This window comes from Asparagus officinalis, chromosome 4 (assembly GCF_001876935.1).
Source record: "Asparagus officinalis chromosome 4, Aspof.V1, whole genome shotgun sequence".
In the NCBI taxonomy this organism is placed as follows: Eukaryota; Viridiplantae; Streptophyta; class Magnoliopsida; order Asparagales; family Asparagaceae; genus Asparagus; species Asparagus officinalis.
This window is the reverse complement of record NC_033797.1, coordinates 44544956-44562540: the sequence shown is the minus strand read 5'-3', so window position 1 is coordinate 44562540 and position 17585 is coordinate 44544956. Positions and strand designations below refer to the sequence as shown.

The 17585-nt window shown below is 36.6% G+C and overlaps 1 protein-coding gene across 2 annotated transcripts; it reads left to right on the top strand.

Moving 5' to 3' along the window:
• On the top strand, nucleotides 8439-14421 carry LOC109837349 (ubiquitin-conjugating enzyme E2 27-like). 2 transcript variants are annotated; one of them, XM_020405553.1, is made up of 5 exons: nucleotides 8439-8775; nucleotides 10886-10934; nucleotides 13340-13484; nucleotides 13850-13939; nucleotides 14061-14421. In XM_020405553.1, exons 1-5 carry the CDS (start codon nucleotides 8598-8600, stop codon nucleotides 14166-14168), a joined length of 570 nt encoding a protein of 189 aa, XP_020261142.1. In that variant the 5' UTR covers nucleotides 8439-8597; the 3' UTR covers nucleotides 14169-14421. The 2 variants fall into 2 exon arrangements, with proteins under 2 accessions (XP_020261142.1, XP_020261141.1); XM_020405552.1 differs by having other exon boundaries at nucleotides 8442-8775; nucleotides 13325-13484.

The window sequence follows — 17585 nt, the reverse complement described above, 5'->3', positions numbered from 1 at the left end:
AACGTTACATGTGGAACGGACTTAGACAATCCACATGCTAGCCCGACTCAAACGGTAGTCGGTAAAGGCTTATCAAATCCGTTGATGGCTGAGGGTTTGCCAAAAATCCTATGCACGTTTGCAGGTCCATCAGCTTAATGGATGTGAGCCGAGACTTAAAACAGATGAGCCAAAGACAAGTCTCAAAGACTTAGTCAAAAATGCACGGAAGCCACTTCCATGTCTTAAGTCAAAACGTTGAGGTCAGACCCGCGATGCAAAAATCGAACGCTGAGGTCACACCCGTGTTCCAAATTCAAAATGCAGGGTCCATCCCCACATTCCAGAAGCAGGATTATGGCGCATACCTTCACACAGGTCCTATGTGGCAAATCCCTTCAACCATGATGCCTTCGAAGCAAGTGCAGAGAACAAATCCTTTACCACAAGGAATCAACAGCTCCAAGATCAGAATTGAGATCCAAAGTATTCCGAAAATTCGTCCCAGTCAACCGCGAACTTTCGAAAACTTTGGAGGGGGTTCTGTAGGCTGTCTAAAAATCATAATAGATAGCTGATCCTCATCAAACACCGATGATGGAAGTTACAATTTGACGACTTCCAGAAGGCTACAATTCGAAGACTTTCACATAGATCGCTGAAGGTCACAATCTGACGGACGATCTTTGCAACGCTTCGACAGAAAGAGACTACAAATCGACGGTCTCTTCAAATCAAGCTGCGGAAGTCCTCCCCGCACACCAGCATCAAGATGCGAAAGATTCCAAAATGACGATCTTTGCAAAGCTTCGACAGAAAGAGACTACAAATCGACGGTCTCTTCAAACCAAGACGCGGAAATCCTCCCCGCGTACCAGTATCAAGACGTACCGCGTTCATAGCCACGAACGCAGCACAAACGCAGCTCTAAACGCTGCAAACGCAGCTCAGATCCGCTACCAAACGCAGCCCAAACGCAGCTCTTCACCGCTGTCAAACGCAGCTCAGATCCGCTGCCAAACGCAGCACAAACGCAGCTCCAAGCACTGCCCAAACGCAGCTTCACTCGCTGTCAAACGCAGCTCCATCGCTGCTCAAACGCAGCTCCATCACTGCCCAAACGTAGCTTCCAAGCTGCCAAACGCAGTTTCCAACAAAACACTGCGTCCGAGCTTCCAGACACTGCGTTTGAACGCAGAATTTACGCCAGAATGCAGGATCTGCATTTGACTCGTTCAAACACGAGTTGAACGGTTTCAAAACTGTTTCCCACGATTTGAGGGGATCACAACTCCACTCAGGAGTGATTTAAGGGGCGGTTACATCCCATTAGCCCCACTTAGGAGCGAATTAAGGAGGTGGTTACACCCCTTAATCCCCTATAAAAGCGAGTAAACTCAACTGAGTTAAGGGTTCGATTTTTCTTGGCTTGAATCGACCATTGAAGGCGGGATCTTTCGGGCGGTCTAGGAGAACTTCTTGGCAGCGAAAAGAGGATCCTTCATCCTTCGGTTGGAGCTTTGAAGATCAGCAACAAGATCTTCTTTATCCTTGGCTTATAACCGACTTTCGGTTAAATCAACTCTTTCATAGAGTTTTAAACTCGTTCAGAGTTCCCCACAACGTCAAATCGTGAGGAGAAGACCACGTTCCAGTGAAACAAGACATCGGATCGTCAACGAGAAGCAAACTCGACGCGAGCATTCGAGGGAGGCATCTCATCGCCACCGTGAAGAACCCAGAATTAAACAATCATTCTCTTCTCTTTTGTAATCAGGAAATCCAATTGTAATCGAGATCAAAGGAATACAAATCAATTTTTCTTTATTTCTTTTTTACTGCAAATTTTCCACAAACACAACTTCCTTCAGGCCATGAAAAGTTCTAACTCTCAACAGTGGATTGATACCATGAATGAAGAGTACAAGTCTATGCAAGACAATAAGGTTTGGGAACTTGTCCCGTTACCAGAAGGTGCAAAACCAATTGGTTGTAAATGGATTTTTAAAACCAAGCGGGATGCAAACGGTAATGTGGAGAGGTATAAGGCACGTCTTGTGGCTAAAGGCTATACTCAAAAGGAAGGCATTGATTATACAGAGACTTTCTCTCCGGTTTCATCGAAAGACTCTTTCAGAATAATCATGGCACTTGTTGCTCATTATGATCTTGAGTTACATCAGATGGATGTTAAGACTGCATTTCTCAATGGAGACATTGATGAGATGATTTATATGGTGCAACCAGAAAACTTTGTGTCAGGAGACCCAAAGAATATGGTTTGCAAATTAAGGAAATCCATCTATGGACTCAAGCAAGCTCCTCGTCAATGGTATCATAAGTTTCAACAAATAATTATCTCGTTCGGTTTTGAGATGAACATTGTTGATGACTGTGTATATCACAAGTTCAGTAGGAGTAAGTATATCTTTCTGGTTCTGTATGTCGATGACATATTGCTTGCCACTAATGATATAGGCATGCTGCACGAAACCAAGAGATTTCTATCAAAGAATTTTGAGATGAAAGATCTTGGGGACGCCTCTTTTATATTAGGGATACAGATACATCGAGATCGCTCTCGGGGTATTCATGGATTATCACAAAAGAGCTATATCGATAAGGTACTTAAAAGGTTTGGCATGTAAGATTGCAGACCAGGAGATACCCCTGTTGCTAAAGGAGACAAGTTTAGTCTCAATCAGTTCCCTAAAGGTAACCTTAAAATTCAGGAAATGCAGAAGATTCCTTATGCTTCGGCTGTAGGAAGTCTAATGTATGCTCAGGTATGTACGCGTCCGGATATTGCTTACATTGTTGGGATGTTAGGCAGATACTTAAGCAACCCTGGTATGGATCATTGGATAGCAGTCAAAAGGGTTATGAGGTATCTTCAGAAAACAAAAGATTACATGCTCACATACAGAAAATCAGAGAAATTAGAGGTCATTGGGTATTCGGACTCTGATTTTGCTGGATGCCAAGATAGCAGGAAGTCTACATCAGGCTACATTTATATGTTAGCAGGAGGAGCTATATCATGGAAAAGTGTCAAACAAACACTAGTAGCTTCCTCCACTATGGCAGCAGAATTTGTAGCTTGCTATGAGGCATCCAATCAGGGAATATGGCTGCGAAATTTTGTCACGGTTGCGCATTTTGGAAAATATTGAAAGACCACTAAAGTTATATTGGGACAATAAATCTGCAGTAATGTATTCCAATAACAACAGGAGCTCAACTAAGTCAAAACATATTGACATTAAGTTCCTGGTTGTGAAAGAAAGAGTACAGAGTGGATAGATATCCATAGAGCACATTGGGACAAACTCCATGATAGCTGATCCTCTTACTAAGGGATTGCCACCCAAGGTCTTTCATGAGCATACTGCTCATATGAGTGTGGTATTATTTGAGGATATTATGTTTTAGTGGGAGTTTGTATTTATGATGCTTTATGTTTGGTTGTATTGTCTGATCAGAATAAAGTATTCAGTTAAGACACTCTGCTACATTATGTAGCAGAATTTGTAGCTTGCTATGAGGCATCCAATCAGGGAATATGGCTACGAAATTTTGTCACGGGATTGCGCATTTTGGAAAATATTGAAAGACCACTAAAGTTATATTGGGACAATAAATCTGCAGTAATGTATTCCAATAACAACAGGAGCTCAACTAAGTCAAAACATATTGACATTAAGTTCCTGGTTGTGAAAGAAAGAGTACAGAGTGGATAGATATCCATAGAGCACATTGGGACAAACTCCATGATAGCTGATCCTCTTACTAAGGGACTGCCACCTAAGGTCTTTCAAGAGCATACTACTCATATGGGTGTGGTATTATTTGAGGATATTATGTTTTAGTGGGAGTTTGTAATTGTGGTGCTTTATGTTTGGTTGTATTGTCTGATCAGAATAAAGTATTCAGTTAAGACACTCTGTTACATTATGTTTGGTTTTGACCTCACTAAGGAGGACCAGTTGAAAATAGACATTAATTGGGTATTTAAATAAGTCATGGGGTTATATGTGCAGATACCAGGTTGTAATTGTGATTTGTTGAGGGGCCAAATTGTAAATGTACAACATCTATAAATAAGGGGTTATGGTCCCTAATGTAGGGTTACACTCTCTAATTCTCTTCACCCCCATCGAGAGAGAAATTCGGCTAGAGAAAAACCCTAAGGTTAGAAGATCCAAAACCCAAATCAAGTTTTCATCTATGGATTCAGGTATAAGCTTCCGCTCTTTTATGATTCTTTTTAATCTCTTTGAATTAATCATGGCTTTATGGTTTTAGATCTCAAGTTTTATGATTCAGATCTAACACTTTCTTATTTAACTTCTCAGTTCTTTTTTGTGCTATTGTATTATTGTATCTTTATTTTCTCTTTTCTATACTATTCCAATATCATTGGTCTAAATTTGTCCTGTAAATTTTCTATAACTCTTCTACAATAAACCTCGATCATTATAATTTTTTCAGACTAATAGAAGCATTTTAGTATTCTAAACCCATCATTTTCATCTTTACAATATAAAATATTAGAGGTCTTATTTTTAATTTGGCTGTAAAAATTCAATTGTTTTTAGATTTGATTGTAAAAGAATTTATAGGTTTTATTTACTTATTTTGAGAGAGAGAGAGAGAGAGAGAGAGAGAGAGAGAGAGAGAGAGCATTAAATTAAGGGAAAAAAATAGACAAAATCCATTCAAATTTATCATTTTACCGCAAAGAAAGAACATAATTCCTTAAAATCAAAACCTATGAAATGAAGAAATTTCCTCCATTCCTTCATTCTTGCCTATTCCTACTTTATTTTTCATTTACTAATATAGATATAAACATATAGTAAAAGCACCGAATGATTAAATGATATAAGAATATTACGATAAAAATAATGTGATTGAGTGCATTTATTTGATAAAACTACGACTAACAACAAAAAGGATTACGGACCGTGGTACTCAAAAGAAAATCCACAAATTCCACCAATAACGTAAGCTCCAATCAATATCCACATTTTTAAATAGAAAGAAGTAAGAAACATTTTGGTCTAATGTTTTAACAATCGTAGAGCCACACCTAAACTTGCCCCAAAATATACTCAAAGAACCCTCCAAATTCCTTCCCAACAATCTCTTCACGAGAATATTCCAATCCTATTGGCCAAACTTGCATAAAGAGAGAGCAATTTAACTACCCTTTGCAATCATTTTTCTCGGAATGCGGGTCATATCGGATCCGGATCCAATAGAGAGCCCCACATGCAACCCGATTGCAGAACCACCCATTAATTCCATATCCATCTTCTAATTTTCATGACAACCGCAACGTAATGACTAAGAGTAATAAAGTATGGTTACAAGTAAGAAACCGTCTTAAGGTCAACTTGATTTTTAAAAACATTGACACATTTTGAATTCAATTCTCAAGTAAGTTATATTATTCTTTTTTCAGAGTAAGTCCTATATTTCTTGTTGTGATTGATTTTTTGCAATTAGCGGTTAACTCTGTATAATTTTCCACTTAATTCATAAAATTGCACATAATTAGCACCTTTACGCTATCAAAATATGTAGGTGAAATGGATAAATATTAGGGTGAATTTCACTATCCCAATAACTTTAATAATTGAAGAAAACCTCAAAACGAAGTTTTGATTTTTTTTCACTTAACACCCAATGACCATGATGTTTATGCGATATTCTATGTTCGCGAACTTAAAATTTAGGCTGACGATGTTACGAGTGTTAAGGGGGAAAACCAAATGCTTTATGGATTTTCTAAAATTCCCAAAGTTTTTTATTTTGCTTTGTATTGTTTATGTGTAGTTTCTTTCTTTTCTTATCATTTCTTTTTAATTTTTGACAAAGTTTCTGAGTAGTTTCAACTACATTTGCATATGGCTAAACTTGTATTAGTGGGTTATTGTTAAACCCTCGGGGTAGTCATCCACAGTTTACTCAAAAGAAGTTGGCAAGGGGGGAAAAAATCCTGTTATACATTTATGAGTTTATCTTGTAAAACGTTAAATCAGGATTAAGAAGTTTATTCAAGTATTAGAAGTAAGAAGTAGGTTATAGAAGTAACTTTCAAAGCTATGAAGTAGGAAGTAGTGAAAATAGCATTTTTTTTGTTTGTTTCATATATTTTTAGAAGTAATGGAAGCAGAACTTCTTCCTCTTCATTTACTTTTTTTGTTTGGATAACATTTGGAAATATTATTAAGAAGTAATTTTATCAATGAAAAGTTGTTAGAAGTAACTAATAAAGGAAATATTAATAAAAAAAATTATTTATGTCATAATTAGTATGCATTTCAACTACTTCCGAGCTACTTCTGAGTATTGAGGTTTGGAAAAATATTTTAGAAGTAAGGATGACACGTAGGCGCCACATAAGCATTTAGGGAAGTATTGGAAGTAAGTTTTTCATATAACCAAACACACTTTTTTGCTTGGAAGTAGCAGAAGTAGCCTCTACTTCTTTTACTTCAGCTACTTCACAATTACTTTTGTGCAAACAAACAGGCCCTAAATGAAATCAAATAACTTTTAGCTAACGGATTATATATTGAAGTTAAGTAAAGCAGATAATACATGTTTTTGCATCGATTTTATCCAAAAAAAAGTTACATATGGTATCTCAACGATTCTCATAATCTCAAAATCTATCACTCGGCTTTAGTTTGTACTAGTTTTTATTGAGAGAGATAATTGGACAGCTAGAAAAGAGACGAGAGGATGGAGGAGATGAACTAAGCAATTGATGAACTTTAAACATTGATCTAAAATGTTGATGCATGAATCATAATAATATGAAAGCTAGAAGGTGAAGTTAATAATAGTTAAAAGAAAGTTATTTATCCAAATTATAACAACAATATAAGAATAAAATCACTTGTCGTTCATGTAATTAGTGATAATTGTTTTAAGGGCTAATTGCGAATATACCCCTTGTAGTATCATTTAGTTGAGAATAGACCTATTGTAATTCTATTTATTTTGAATAGACCCCCTACAATATTGGCCCAAGTGTGAATACACCCGCTTAGCCAACTCTCCAACTCTTTAAAAAGTTCAACAAAAAAAGGCAATTTGGGGTCTATCATCACCAATAGAACTATAAGGGGTCTATTCGCATTCCATAAATATATATTTTTTTATTTTAAGAGTGAAAAAAAACACTCAGGAGGTTCTATTCGCAATAAATATAACTATAAAGAATATGTTTGCAATTAGGTGATACTATTGTAGGGGGAGTCTATATATGCAAGTAACCATTGTGATACTATTGTAGGGGGAGTCTATATATGCAAGTAACCATTGTTTACTCAGATATATATTTTGGCTAAAATACCAAATTGGTCTAAATAGTGACACAGTTTTACCACTTGGCCTAAAAAATAACATCGGCGACAATTTGACCTAAAAAGTGATAAATCGATGACAAATAGACTTTTCTAATCGCCGGAGTTATTTTTTAGCAATTTTTTTTATATATAGACCCCTTAATCTCTCATGGTTTTTAAATTAACCCATCTCTTTTTCTTAAATTTCTGAAATTTGTAAAAAAAAAACATCATCTTTTTCCACTATCTTCTTCCCACCATATTCTCCATTTCCTTATTCTTCCTATACCCTAACCTTCCCTTCTCCCTCACTCCCTCTCCTACTTTATTTCATGGATCATACTCACTTTCTAATTTTCTTCATCTCCTCCAATCTCTTTTACTCCAAATCCCCAACATCTCATTCTCTCTCCCATTCCCTCTTCCTTCTCCTCCTCTTCCTTTCTCTCACTCTCTTCCTACTTGCTTCACCCACTCCTAACACCAAAATTAAACATCTCACCACAATCTTAACCTCATCCTTCTCTTCTTTTCTTGCACTCTCTTCCTCCCTGCTTCTTACTCCTCTTTCATCCTCCAATCATTTAAAAAACTAATCTCCTTAAAAGTGAGGATATGTGAAAGAAAGAAGAGAGAATGGTGACGATTAGAAAAAAAGAAAGAATGAAAGAGATGACAAGAAGGATGAGAGAAAAGATGATGAGAAGGGAGGGAGAGAGGAGTTTTTTTTTACAAAATTTAAACATTGAGAGGTTAAATCAGAAATATGAGAAATTTGACGGGTATATATAAAAATCTCTTAATTTTCTTGCTTAAAAAACACTTCTGGTGATGATCTGAAAGATTTATTTGTCGCTGTTTTATTAAATTTTAGATAAAACTATCGCCGGCGTCACTTTTTAAGTTAAAATGGTAAATACGTGAGACTAGGCTAATTTGGGTTATGAATCCCAGATCCTCCCACATCCAATTTCTAAACACAGCCCGACAACCCATCTATAAATCTACAAATAAAATAAAATAAAAAAACAAAAAAAATTCCTGTCCCCACTGGAAAAGGCTATACCGGCTCCGCTGCTACACTATAAAATTAAACAACTCCAGGGCACAGACGCGAGCAAAATACGCATCTTTTTCTTTCCACAATCAATTCACTTCCAACTCCAAGAATCCCTTCTCTCTCTCTCTCTCTGATCAAAGATCAAAGATCGAAGAGATCAGTTGATCGAAGGAAAGAAATAAAGAAAAAAGGGGAAGATGTTGGATTTGTCTAGGGTTCAGAAGGAGCTGACGGAGTGCAACAAGGACACCGCCGTCTCCGGCGTCACGCTGTCCCTCAATGGCTCGGATCTCACTCATCTCGCCGGAACCATCACCGGCCCCCTCGGCACTCCCTACGAGGGCGGCGTCTTCCACATTGACATCAAACTTCCCAGTATTTACCCTCTTTGCCCCTGCACCCCTCTCTCTTTCTCAAAGTTGATACCTTTATGCGCTTTTTTCTTGAAATTGTTGAATTCGATGATATTTGCCTAGTCTATTGTGCTGTTAGGAGGAGATTGAAAATTTATTTGTGGAAGGATCGCATCAATTTCGTGAAAGTGCTAATTTTAGGTTTTTTTTAAAAAGTTTATTGGAAGGCAGTTTTTAGGATTTCTTCTTAATTGAATTAGGCTTTGTTTGTCGTAGTTCTTGCTGAACCTTGATGATCAGCGTTATAGGGGGCTCAGTGAGTGCTTTAAGGGATTGCTTCTTCTGATTTCAGTGATTATCATTGAGAAATGCTTATTTTAGGATACTATTGTGAAGAATACTTATGTGGTCTTTTTAGCTAGCTACCATCATTTGACATTGGTGTATCAATTTAAGGACTGTTCTGACTTTGAACTGAGATCATATAGATATTTATTAACGAATGTGAACGTTAATGGTCATTGTTCTGTGAAAATCGGAACTTTGGGGGATTTGGTTATGATTACACAAGGTTTGGAAGTTTGAATCACGCCTCCAACAGACTTGGTAAATTTGTGTCTGCTGTTTTGGGAGGGAGTGGAATTTTTTTGCCTCATTCATTTGGAGGGGAAAAAAAGAAAAAAGAAAATAAGAGAAACTCATTATTTTGTGAACTTGAAGTGCATATTGGAAGAATACTTCTTCTGTTATTGTTTTACTGATAGTACTTTATATAACTGTATTGGTATATACGTATGCAACAATGAAGAATGCATTAGCAAGTGACTTCCATAGTGGTGTTGGGTGGTTAATTTCCCCATGCGATGTAGGTAAATATCTCTTTGCATGTTTTGCGTAGTAGTATGTATGAATTATGATGGGGTGATTTGATGAGTCTTCTTACTGTGCTGGTTGTTTCTCTTTTTCTCCTTTCACTCTTTCCTTCTTCTGTGCAGATGCTGTCATTGTTGTTGGCTTGTGGGTTAGTTGGGGTGGTGGTGGGTGGGTTAGGGTGAGATTTTTTTTATTACTTTATTTGCAACCTACTGGATGTGCTCAAATAGGAATCTCTTCATATAAAGTATTGAACCAAAAAGAGAGAATGAAAGAGGAAGAAAAGAATAGTGTCAGGAAAAAGGAGAAAGAAAGGATAAATTTTATTGCCTTTTCTAATTATTACATTCTTTACACCCAATAAAATTAAAAATGGATGATCATTTCAACTTGGGATGTGCTCAGCTGTATGTGAAATATTTGTCGTCCAGTCCCTTTGATTTTTCTATCTTCACTGTTGAATTAAGTAGGAAGTATTTCAAAGTACATCATATTTGCTAGTGATGATGAAAAATTAATGGAGACAAATATTTCAAACTATTGGCTTGGGAGTTCAATCATTGTCCCATCACTATTAGGAATATGCTTCAAGGGTAAAGATCTTCAAATCACACCCCTATGTCCCTTGTTCTTGTTGTTATTGTTTGAGAACTGATTATTTAAGACTTCCCTGTATAGTAGGTATTCTTTTTAATTCTTGATGGCTGCATTTTATTTGAGTGTTGAGAGGAATCAGTCTCTGATTTTCTTAAAAAAGCTATAAAAGAGAAAGATGGTATAGCTAATTTTAGATAAGCGAACATCCTAAGCTTGGCTCTAATAGGAATGTCGTGCATTATAAATATTGTGTCTCAAATATTTCTTGAGGTTGCATAGTTTTATCAAACTATTCACGCATTCTGCAGTCAACGTTTTTCTTTACATATTATGCAGTCAACGTATTTCTTTCTTTCGGGATGCTAGATTCCTCTGGCTAACCTTTTCATCAAAAGGTACTGTTTACAGGTGGAAATTCATGTTAAGGCAAGGATGGAGTTGTACTCCTAAATCCTAATTGTACTTTTATGAGGGTGTTGTTATGTTTGCTAGTTCTTTTGCATAAATTAACTTATGCCAGATAACTTATCTGGATGCATAAGTCGTACTTGCTAAAAATTTAAGCACGCGGCATAGAAAATGCTTATATTATCCTTTTGAGCCCCTCAAATTGAATTAAAAATTGGTTTGGTTTGTGATATTTGACCTTTTTATATCTGCAGGCGGGTATCCTTTTGAGCCTCCCAAAATGCAGTTCATCACAAAAGTTTGGTATGATCCTTTCCCTCATCATTACCATTTACTTACCTTTGGCTTCGAATCCTACTTTTGTTTCCATATAAATTTTATGCCTTTTTTATTTTTTTTCATCTTCTGATATTTATTTTTGAACCAAGGTCATGTCCCACAAGGAGTTTTTTTGATGATTTGCTTAATCTTGTACTTAAATATATCTGGTAGTTTGCAATTGATCTGTATTCTCTAGATCAATACATATTTCTTTAAGATAGGTTTCACAAATCTATGTGCATGTTAGGTAGCAATCATGATCTTCTGTCTAGAAGCTTTCTATCCCCCAACTTTGCGATCTGACTATGTGTTCTTCCTTTAACTTTGTTCTTTTTTCTCAGCAAACATTCTTGTAAATTTGTTATCTATATAGTGGTTTGTGGAAGCAAAACGGTTGGGGAGAAAACGATTGCTTAGACATTGACAATGTCAGACTTGTTCATATATAGTATTTATTGACATGTACAATGACCTCAGTTTCCTCCCTCGTCCTTGAGCTGAGATGTAAAAATGACTGGCTGACAACTTCATAAAAAAGTCTAGAGAACCTTTTTTTTTGTATAAATTCATTATTATCGAACTTTTGAGTTCTGACTTGGCATTTTGAATGGCTTTCTTCTGAATTCTGATTCATCATGTTTCTTCTGAAATAAGGCCCACCGCCACTTCTATTTTCCTTTGGCCGTAGTAATCTTCAGTACAGTTAAGATCTGAAAACCTACAATGTCAAGTTGGTCATCGCTTACTACAACATCCAGTGTGTAAAAAAATCCTTAGATAATCCCAGCTATTTCCAGGTTCTTATTTTGATAGATGGTATGCTATATCTATGATCTCACATCTTTTAATCACCATAGGCTGTAAGTAGCATATATTTGCTCAAGCAGAATACTTAAGGTTTTAGCAGATGGAAAAACTTTCGTCTGATGGCATTGTATTTTTTTCCTTCTTACTTGATATTCTATTTTAAGATTAATTTACCTAGTCCATCCGTTTTATAAGGGTTGGATCATCAGAGTATCTTTACTATTTGTACATTGATCGATGCGAGGGAGCTCCATGAGCTAGTTGCATCTGACAATAAATAAGTAAATAATGAGTGCAGCTTAATGTAGGATCCTGTCATCGAGTCTTTTCATTAATGTTCTAACTTCTAGCTGGAGCAGTTCCAATTACTAGTTTTTGTATTTAATTTTTTCCTAGTTTTTGTATTTAATTTTTTCCCTCTTTTCGATTATGCTAAAATCCCTGTTCAGACCTGTGGTCGAAAGTCGAAACTATTGACAGTCAATGCTAGCAGCAGTTCCCAGAGGCTTTATCTGAAACCAACTCGACTTAATAGAACCAAGCCTCAAACTAATCTGATGAGCAACAACAATTACCATGCTTTTTGTCAACTGTATCAATGTTGATCCTGTTTTTCCACCGATAACATTTCCCAGTTGAACCCTAGAAATAAGTTTTAAGGCTCTTCATCTTTACACTGCTTATTAAATATACTGGAACTCCAAGTTGCACAAATTCAAAGTTGGAATGATAAAAAATAGAGAGATTACTCAGTAGAGAGCTGTCCTTGTGTTTCCCTAATTTTATTTGCTTTGACCCTTGGTTAAACAAAAAATAATAATAACCAAAACTTTGTTTTATTTCTTGAATCGACCCCTAGTTAAATAAAAAAGAAACAGAAAAAACACAACACCGTTTTATAACCAGGAATTGACAGATTGCATCATAACTATGGCTTTGTGGGATCATTGGTATCTCGTAGACTCTCTGAATACCATGTTTTCCTGTGGGCATCATTTCCATTCGATAAGATTTTCATCATAACCCCATTCTTAAGCCTTGTTGGCATCACAAGAACCTCATCTATTAGCACTTGTGCTTATTTTGCTTTAAGTTCAATTAAAGTATAGCAAAAGTTGTATTGAACAGGGAATTATGTTGGTTGTAATATTACCGTGCATGAAAAGTCTGGGACAGATGATTGGCGTCTGACTCCATAAAAACATGCATAAAAATGAATTATCTAGAGATTCTGATACTAATCATCTGTTTTCTCATGAAACTACATAAACTTCATGTTTCTTGTGAGACTCTAGAATGCGTGTTATTGGTTTGAGTAAAAACCTGACCATGGATCAGGACATTGGGCATCTGAAATATTAATAAGGATTAGTGTAATTCATATATTTTACCATATTTCTTATGAATTAGTCAAACAGAAGCACATAATACCCGAGTAAATAATTATGGGGCCACTATCCAGTATAACGTAATGGACCAACATTAAAGTAGAAGACACAATCGAAGTAATTAATTTGGTACCACTTTATTACTCAATCTACTTGATTGTTAATATTTTTTTGAAGGCATCCCAATATCAGTAGTCAAAATGGAGCTATTTGTCTGGACATTCTGAAGGACCAATGGAGTCCTGCACTCACCCTGAAGACCGCACTGCTCTCTCTGCAGGCTCTACTCTCAGCACCCGCACCTGATGATCCCCAGGACGCCGTGGTTGCTCAACAGGTCTGATGACACCAACTCTATTCCCTCTCTAAATTTCATTTACTGCTAAAAGGGGAAAGGGGAAACAGTGATATCGTGTAGATGATCGTCTTAGTTTATTGTCCACGATGGTCAAATTTATGTTGCATCAATATTCTAGAATGCAACATAGTTACATCGCAAACAACTAAGTGGTAGCCAAGAAAATGGTTAAGGATGGACACTGATCTAAGGATTTTTTTTAAATGTCTTTTTGAGGTAAAACTGTTTACTGATTTATGGACGCTATGGACATAAGAAACTTAATGGTCTTTCCGTAGTTGATTGTTGGGGCTTTTGATGCCCCTTTAAAATGCAGTACTTATTTATTTAGTTTTTTTTTGCAGTATTTGCGTAACCATCCTACTTTTGTTGCGACTGCCAAATACTGGACGGAGGCTTTTGCCAAGACCGCATCTATTGGGATTGAACAAAAGGTATAGATAAGAGTTAACGAGCATTATGCTTTTCTCATCATTGGTTAAGGTTCCTGGCATATATTTAATTCGATTTAATCTTTTCTTTTTTCCCCCTCTTTATGTTCATACTAAAATCTAGGTTCAGAAGCTGGTTGAGATGGGATTTCCCGAGGCACTTGTGAGGAGCACGCTGGAAATGGTTAATGGCGATGAGAATATGGCCCTTGAACAACTTTGCTCCGGCTGACAAAAACATGACCACCCATGCGCCTCTACCATAGAAATTATTATATTGTAAATTCTTTATTACAATTAAGAACAGTGTGGCTTTTAGGGCAGCTTCTCATTTAAGTTTATTGACAAGATACATATCAGTTAGTGATCTATTGAATCACATATTTAGAATTGTTAAGCTTCTGAATTGTTGTTTCCCTCTGTTCTCTTATTTTTTGTGACGCTAGCTTATTATCTTGATATCTTGATACGGGTAATATTATTTCTGTTGGACTTTTGGTTCATGTAAAGGCAATTTTGCCTTTGTGAATAATCCCACATCGGAAAATGAGAAGAAGTCCAAGATGTTTATATTGGTTCACATTTTATTGGGCATTGAATACTGTTTTGGGTTTTGTGGGTTTTGCATAACTCACACATGCCTACGCACGCCTCGCCATAACGTGTACACACTTTTTTTTGCTTCACGGGTTTTTATTTTTTGACCGTTTCTTCTGATTGACCCGTTCGTAACATATGCGGAGAGTAAGGTGCGGGGAGTTACGCGGATGGGGTGTAACGAACGCGGGGAGTGCGCGGATTGGGCGTAACGGGCAACTCTTCGAGCCCTATATAAAGCCAGCCTCTCATCCTCAGAAATCACAGAAAAAAAAACGAACATCATTCTCATTTCTTTCTCAAAGCTTCTCGCTCTCTAAATTTTGTTACTGTGTTAATCATTTATCGGGCAACTATCTTCGTCTGAGCAGAAGCTCTGCTACTCTCGTCCGAGTACAGACGTCGGCCGCTTTCCGGGGGCTTTTACCGCTAGGGGGTGAGGATCGACTGCGTCAGGGCGATAGACGAGTCCTCTATCTTCTAGGGCAGTGAAAACACGACTGTACCCGTTCAGGTCTGATTTTTCTAACCTTTAATTTCAGATTTATACTAATTGTTTTAATTTTTGACAGCAATCTAGAAGATAGAATAATTTCCTGCTGTTAATATATAATCTGAAATTACTATTTTAATTAGTTTATTTATTATTTTCTGTTAAATTTTTTTTTCTGTTCATCGGGTTTACTGTTCCCCCGAATTTAATAAATTGCTTTATTATTTTCCCGTTTAAAAGAAAAACAAAAATTTACTGTTCACGAATTATATTGTTTACTGTTCATTATATTTTACTAATTGATTTATTACATAAAAAAGTTACTGTTCATAAAAAACTTTTAATTATTGCAATCATTATCTTCTGTCAAATTTTCAAATCTACTGCAAATTAGTTCTGAAATTTTATTTCTAGTGCAGATTTTTTATAGTTCATATCCTAAGTCATAATTCTCTAAGTTACTAGTTGAGTAGTACTGACAAATCATTTATTCGTTCAGATACCAAATGCCTAGATTAGTAAACTCAAATTGGACTTATGGCTAACCCTGATAATTTCAAAAGTGCCAAACCTGAAAAGTTTTCCGGTGTTAATTATAAACGGTGGGCTAATTAGATGAGATACTGGCTTACCACATTAGGTCTCTTATCTGCTATAGACATTCCCGAGTCTTCAACTAGCGATTCTCAACCTTTGACTCCTGATCCTAAACAACTCGTTCCTTCCACTTCTGGTTCTGACGCTAGCTCCTTTATAGCTCTATGAAACCAAAAGAAATCAACTATCATTGTTGTCATAGGATTCTTAGTGCACTTGCGGACAACCTCTATGATATTTATTATGAGTTCAAAAGTGCTAAGGACCTATGGAATGCTCTTGAAGCAGAATACCTCTATGATATTTATTATGAGTTCAAAAGTGCTAAGGACCTATGGAATGCTCTTGAAGCAGAATATGACTATGATGATGCCGGAATTCTGTTTCAAAAGTGCTAAGGACCTATGGAATGCTCTTGAAGCAGAATATGACTATGATGATGCCGGAATTCTGTGTTTCACCTCCTTCTCCTTCAATAAGCTCATGATGGTTGATGACAAACCCATTAATGACCAAATTCATAAATTCTAAGATTTTCTCCGTCACCTCCAATCAAAAGGAAACACCTTTACTGATGACTATAAAGTTTCCTGTCTGATTGATAAACTCCCTCCATCCTGATCTAGATTTGTTGGAGATCTCCGGCACACGCAAGGAGATCTAACCTTAACTGAAGCCCTCAAGGCTATTCGTATTGAAGACCAGCATAGGCAAACTTCCAAAACCAAGTCTGAATCAAAAGCTAAAGTGAACTTGGTTGAGGATAAGCCTAAATCTAAGAATTTCAAACCGAAAGGAAAGAAGTTTAAGAAAAACAATCAATCATTCAACAAATCTTCTTCCGAATCTAATCCCAACTCTTCCAGCCATAAGTCTGATGGAAAGTTCTGCTATGTCTGTGGTAGAACCAACCACCTGGCTCCCAACTGTTTTTTTCGGAAGAAGGAACCGGCTAAACCTGCTCCTAAAGGAAATGGATCCAACAAAGTTAACATGATTGAAGAGAATCTAACTTTCTTCAGGTTAGCCTCTTCATCCTATCTTGTGAATTCCCTAACTTCTTTCACTAACTGGTACTTGGATTCCGGAGCTAATATTCATGTTTGCAATGATCGCTCTTGGTTTTCAACTTATCAGGAATCGTGTGGAGGAAACATAAGCTTAGCAGATGACTCCACCAAACAAATAATTGGAAGTGGATGTATAGAGCTCACCATGACCTCTAAGCTTAGCAGATGACTCCACCAAACAAATAATTGGAAGTGGATGTATAGAGCTCACCATGACCTCTGGGAAAGCTCTAAATCTGCAAGTGGATGTATAGAGCTCACCATGACCTCTGGGAAAGCTCTAAATCTGCAAGGCGTCCATCATGTTCCGTCTCTCCGCCGCAATTTGATCAGTGAATCTCTTCTCCTTAGAGATGATTTTAGGATTGTCAAGGAATCAAATAAATTTGTGATTACCAAAAATAATGTATTCATTGGAAAAGGTTTTATCTGTAATGTTCTTTTCAAACTCAATGTTAACAATTTCAGTTCCAATGAAATTTCTGAGTTTCCTGTTGCACAAATTGTTGAGTCTTGTGATGTCTGGCATGGATGACTAAGACATGTCAATTTCCAAACCTTGCAAAGAATGATCAAATTGAATCTTATTCCTAAATCCTCTCATGATCCCTCATCTAAGTGTGAGATATGTGTTCAAGGGAAACACACTAAAAAACCCTTCAAGTCTATAACTAGAAACTCCGAACCTCTCGAATTAATTCATAGTGATGTGTGTGACTCAAACCGAGTTCTCACTCGAGGAGGTAGGAGATATTTTGTGACATTTATAGACGATCACTCCAGATATTGTTACACGTATCTTCTCAGAACTAAAGATAAAGTCTTAGATAGGTTTAAGGTGTACAAAGCTGAATCTGAGAACCAACTTGACAGGAAGATCAAGCTTCTAAGA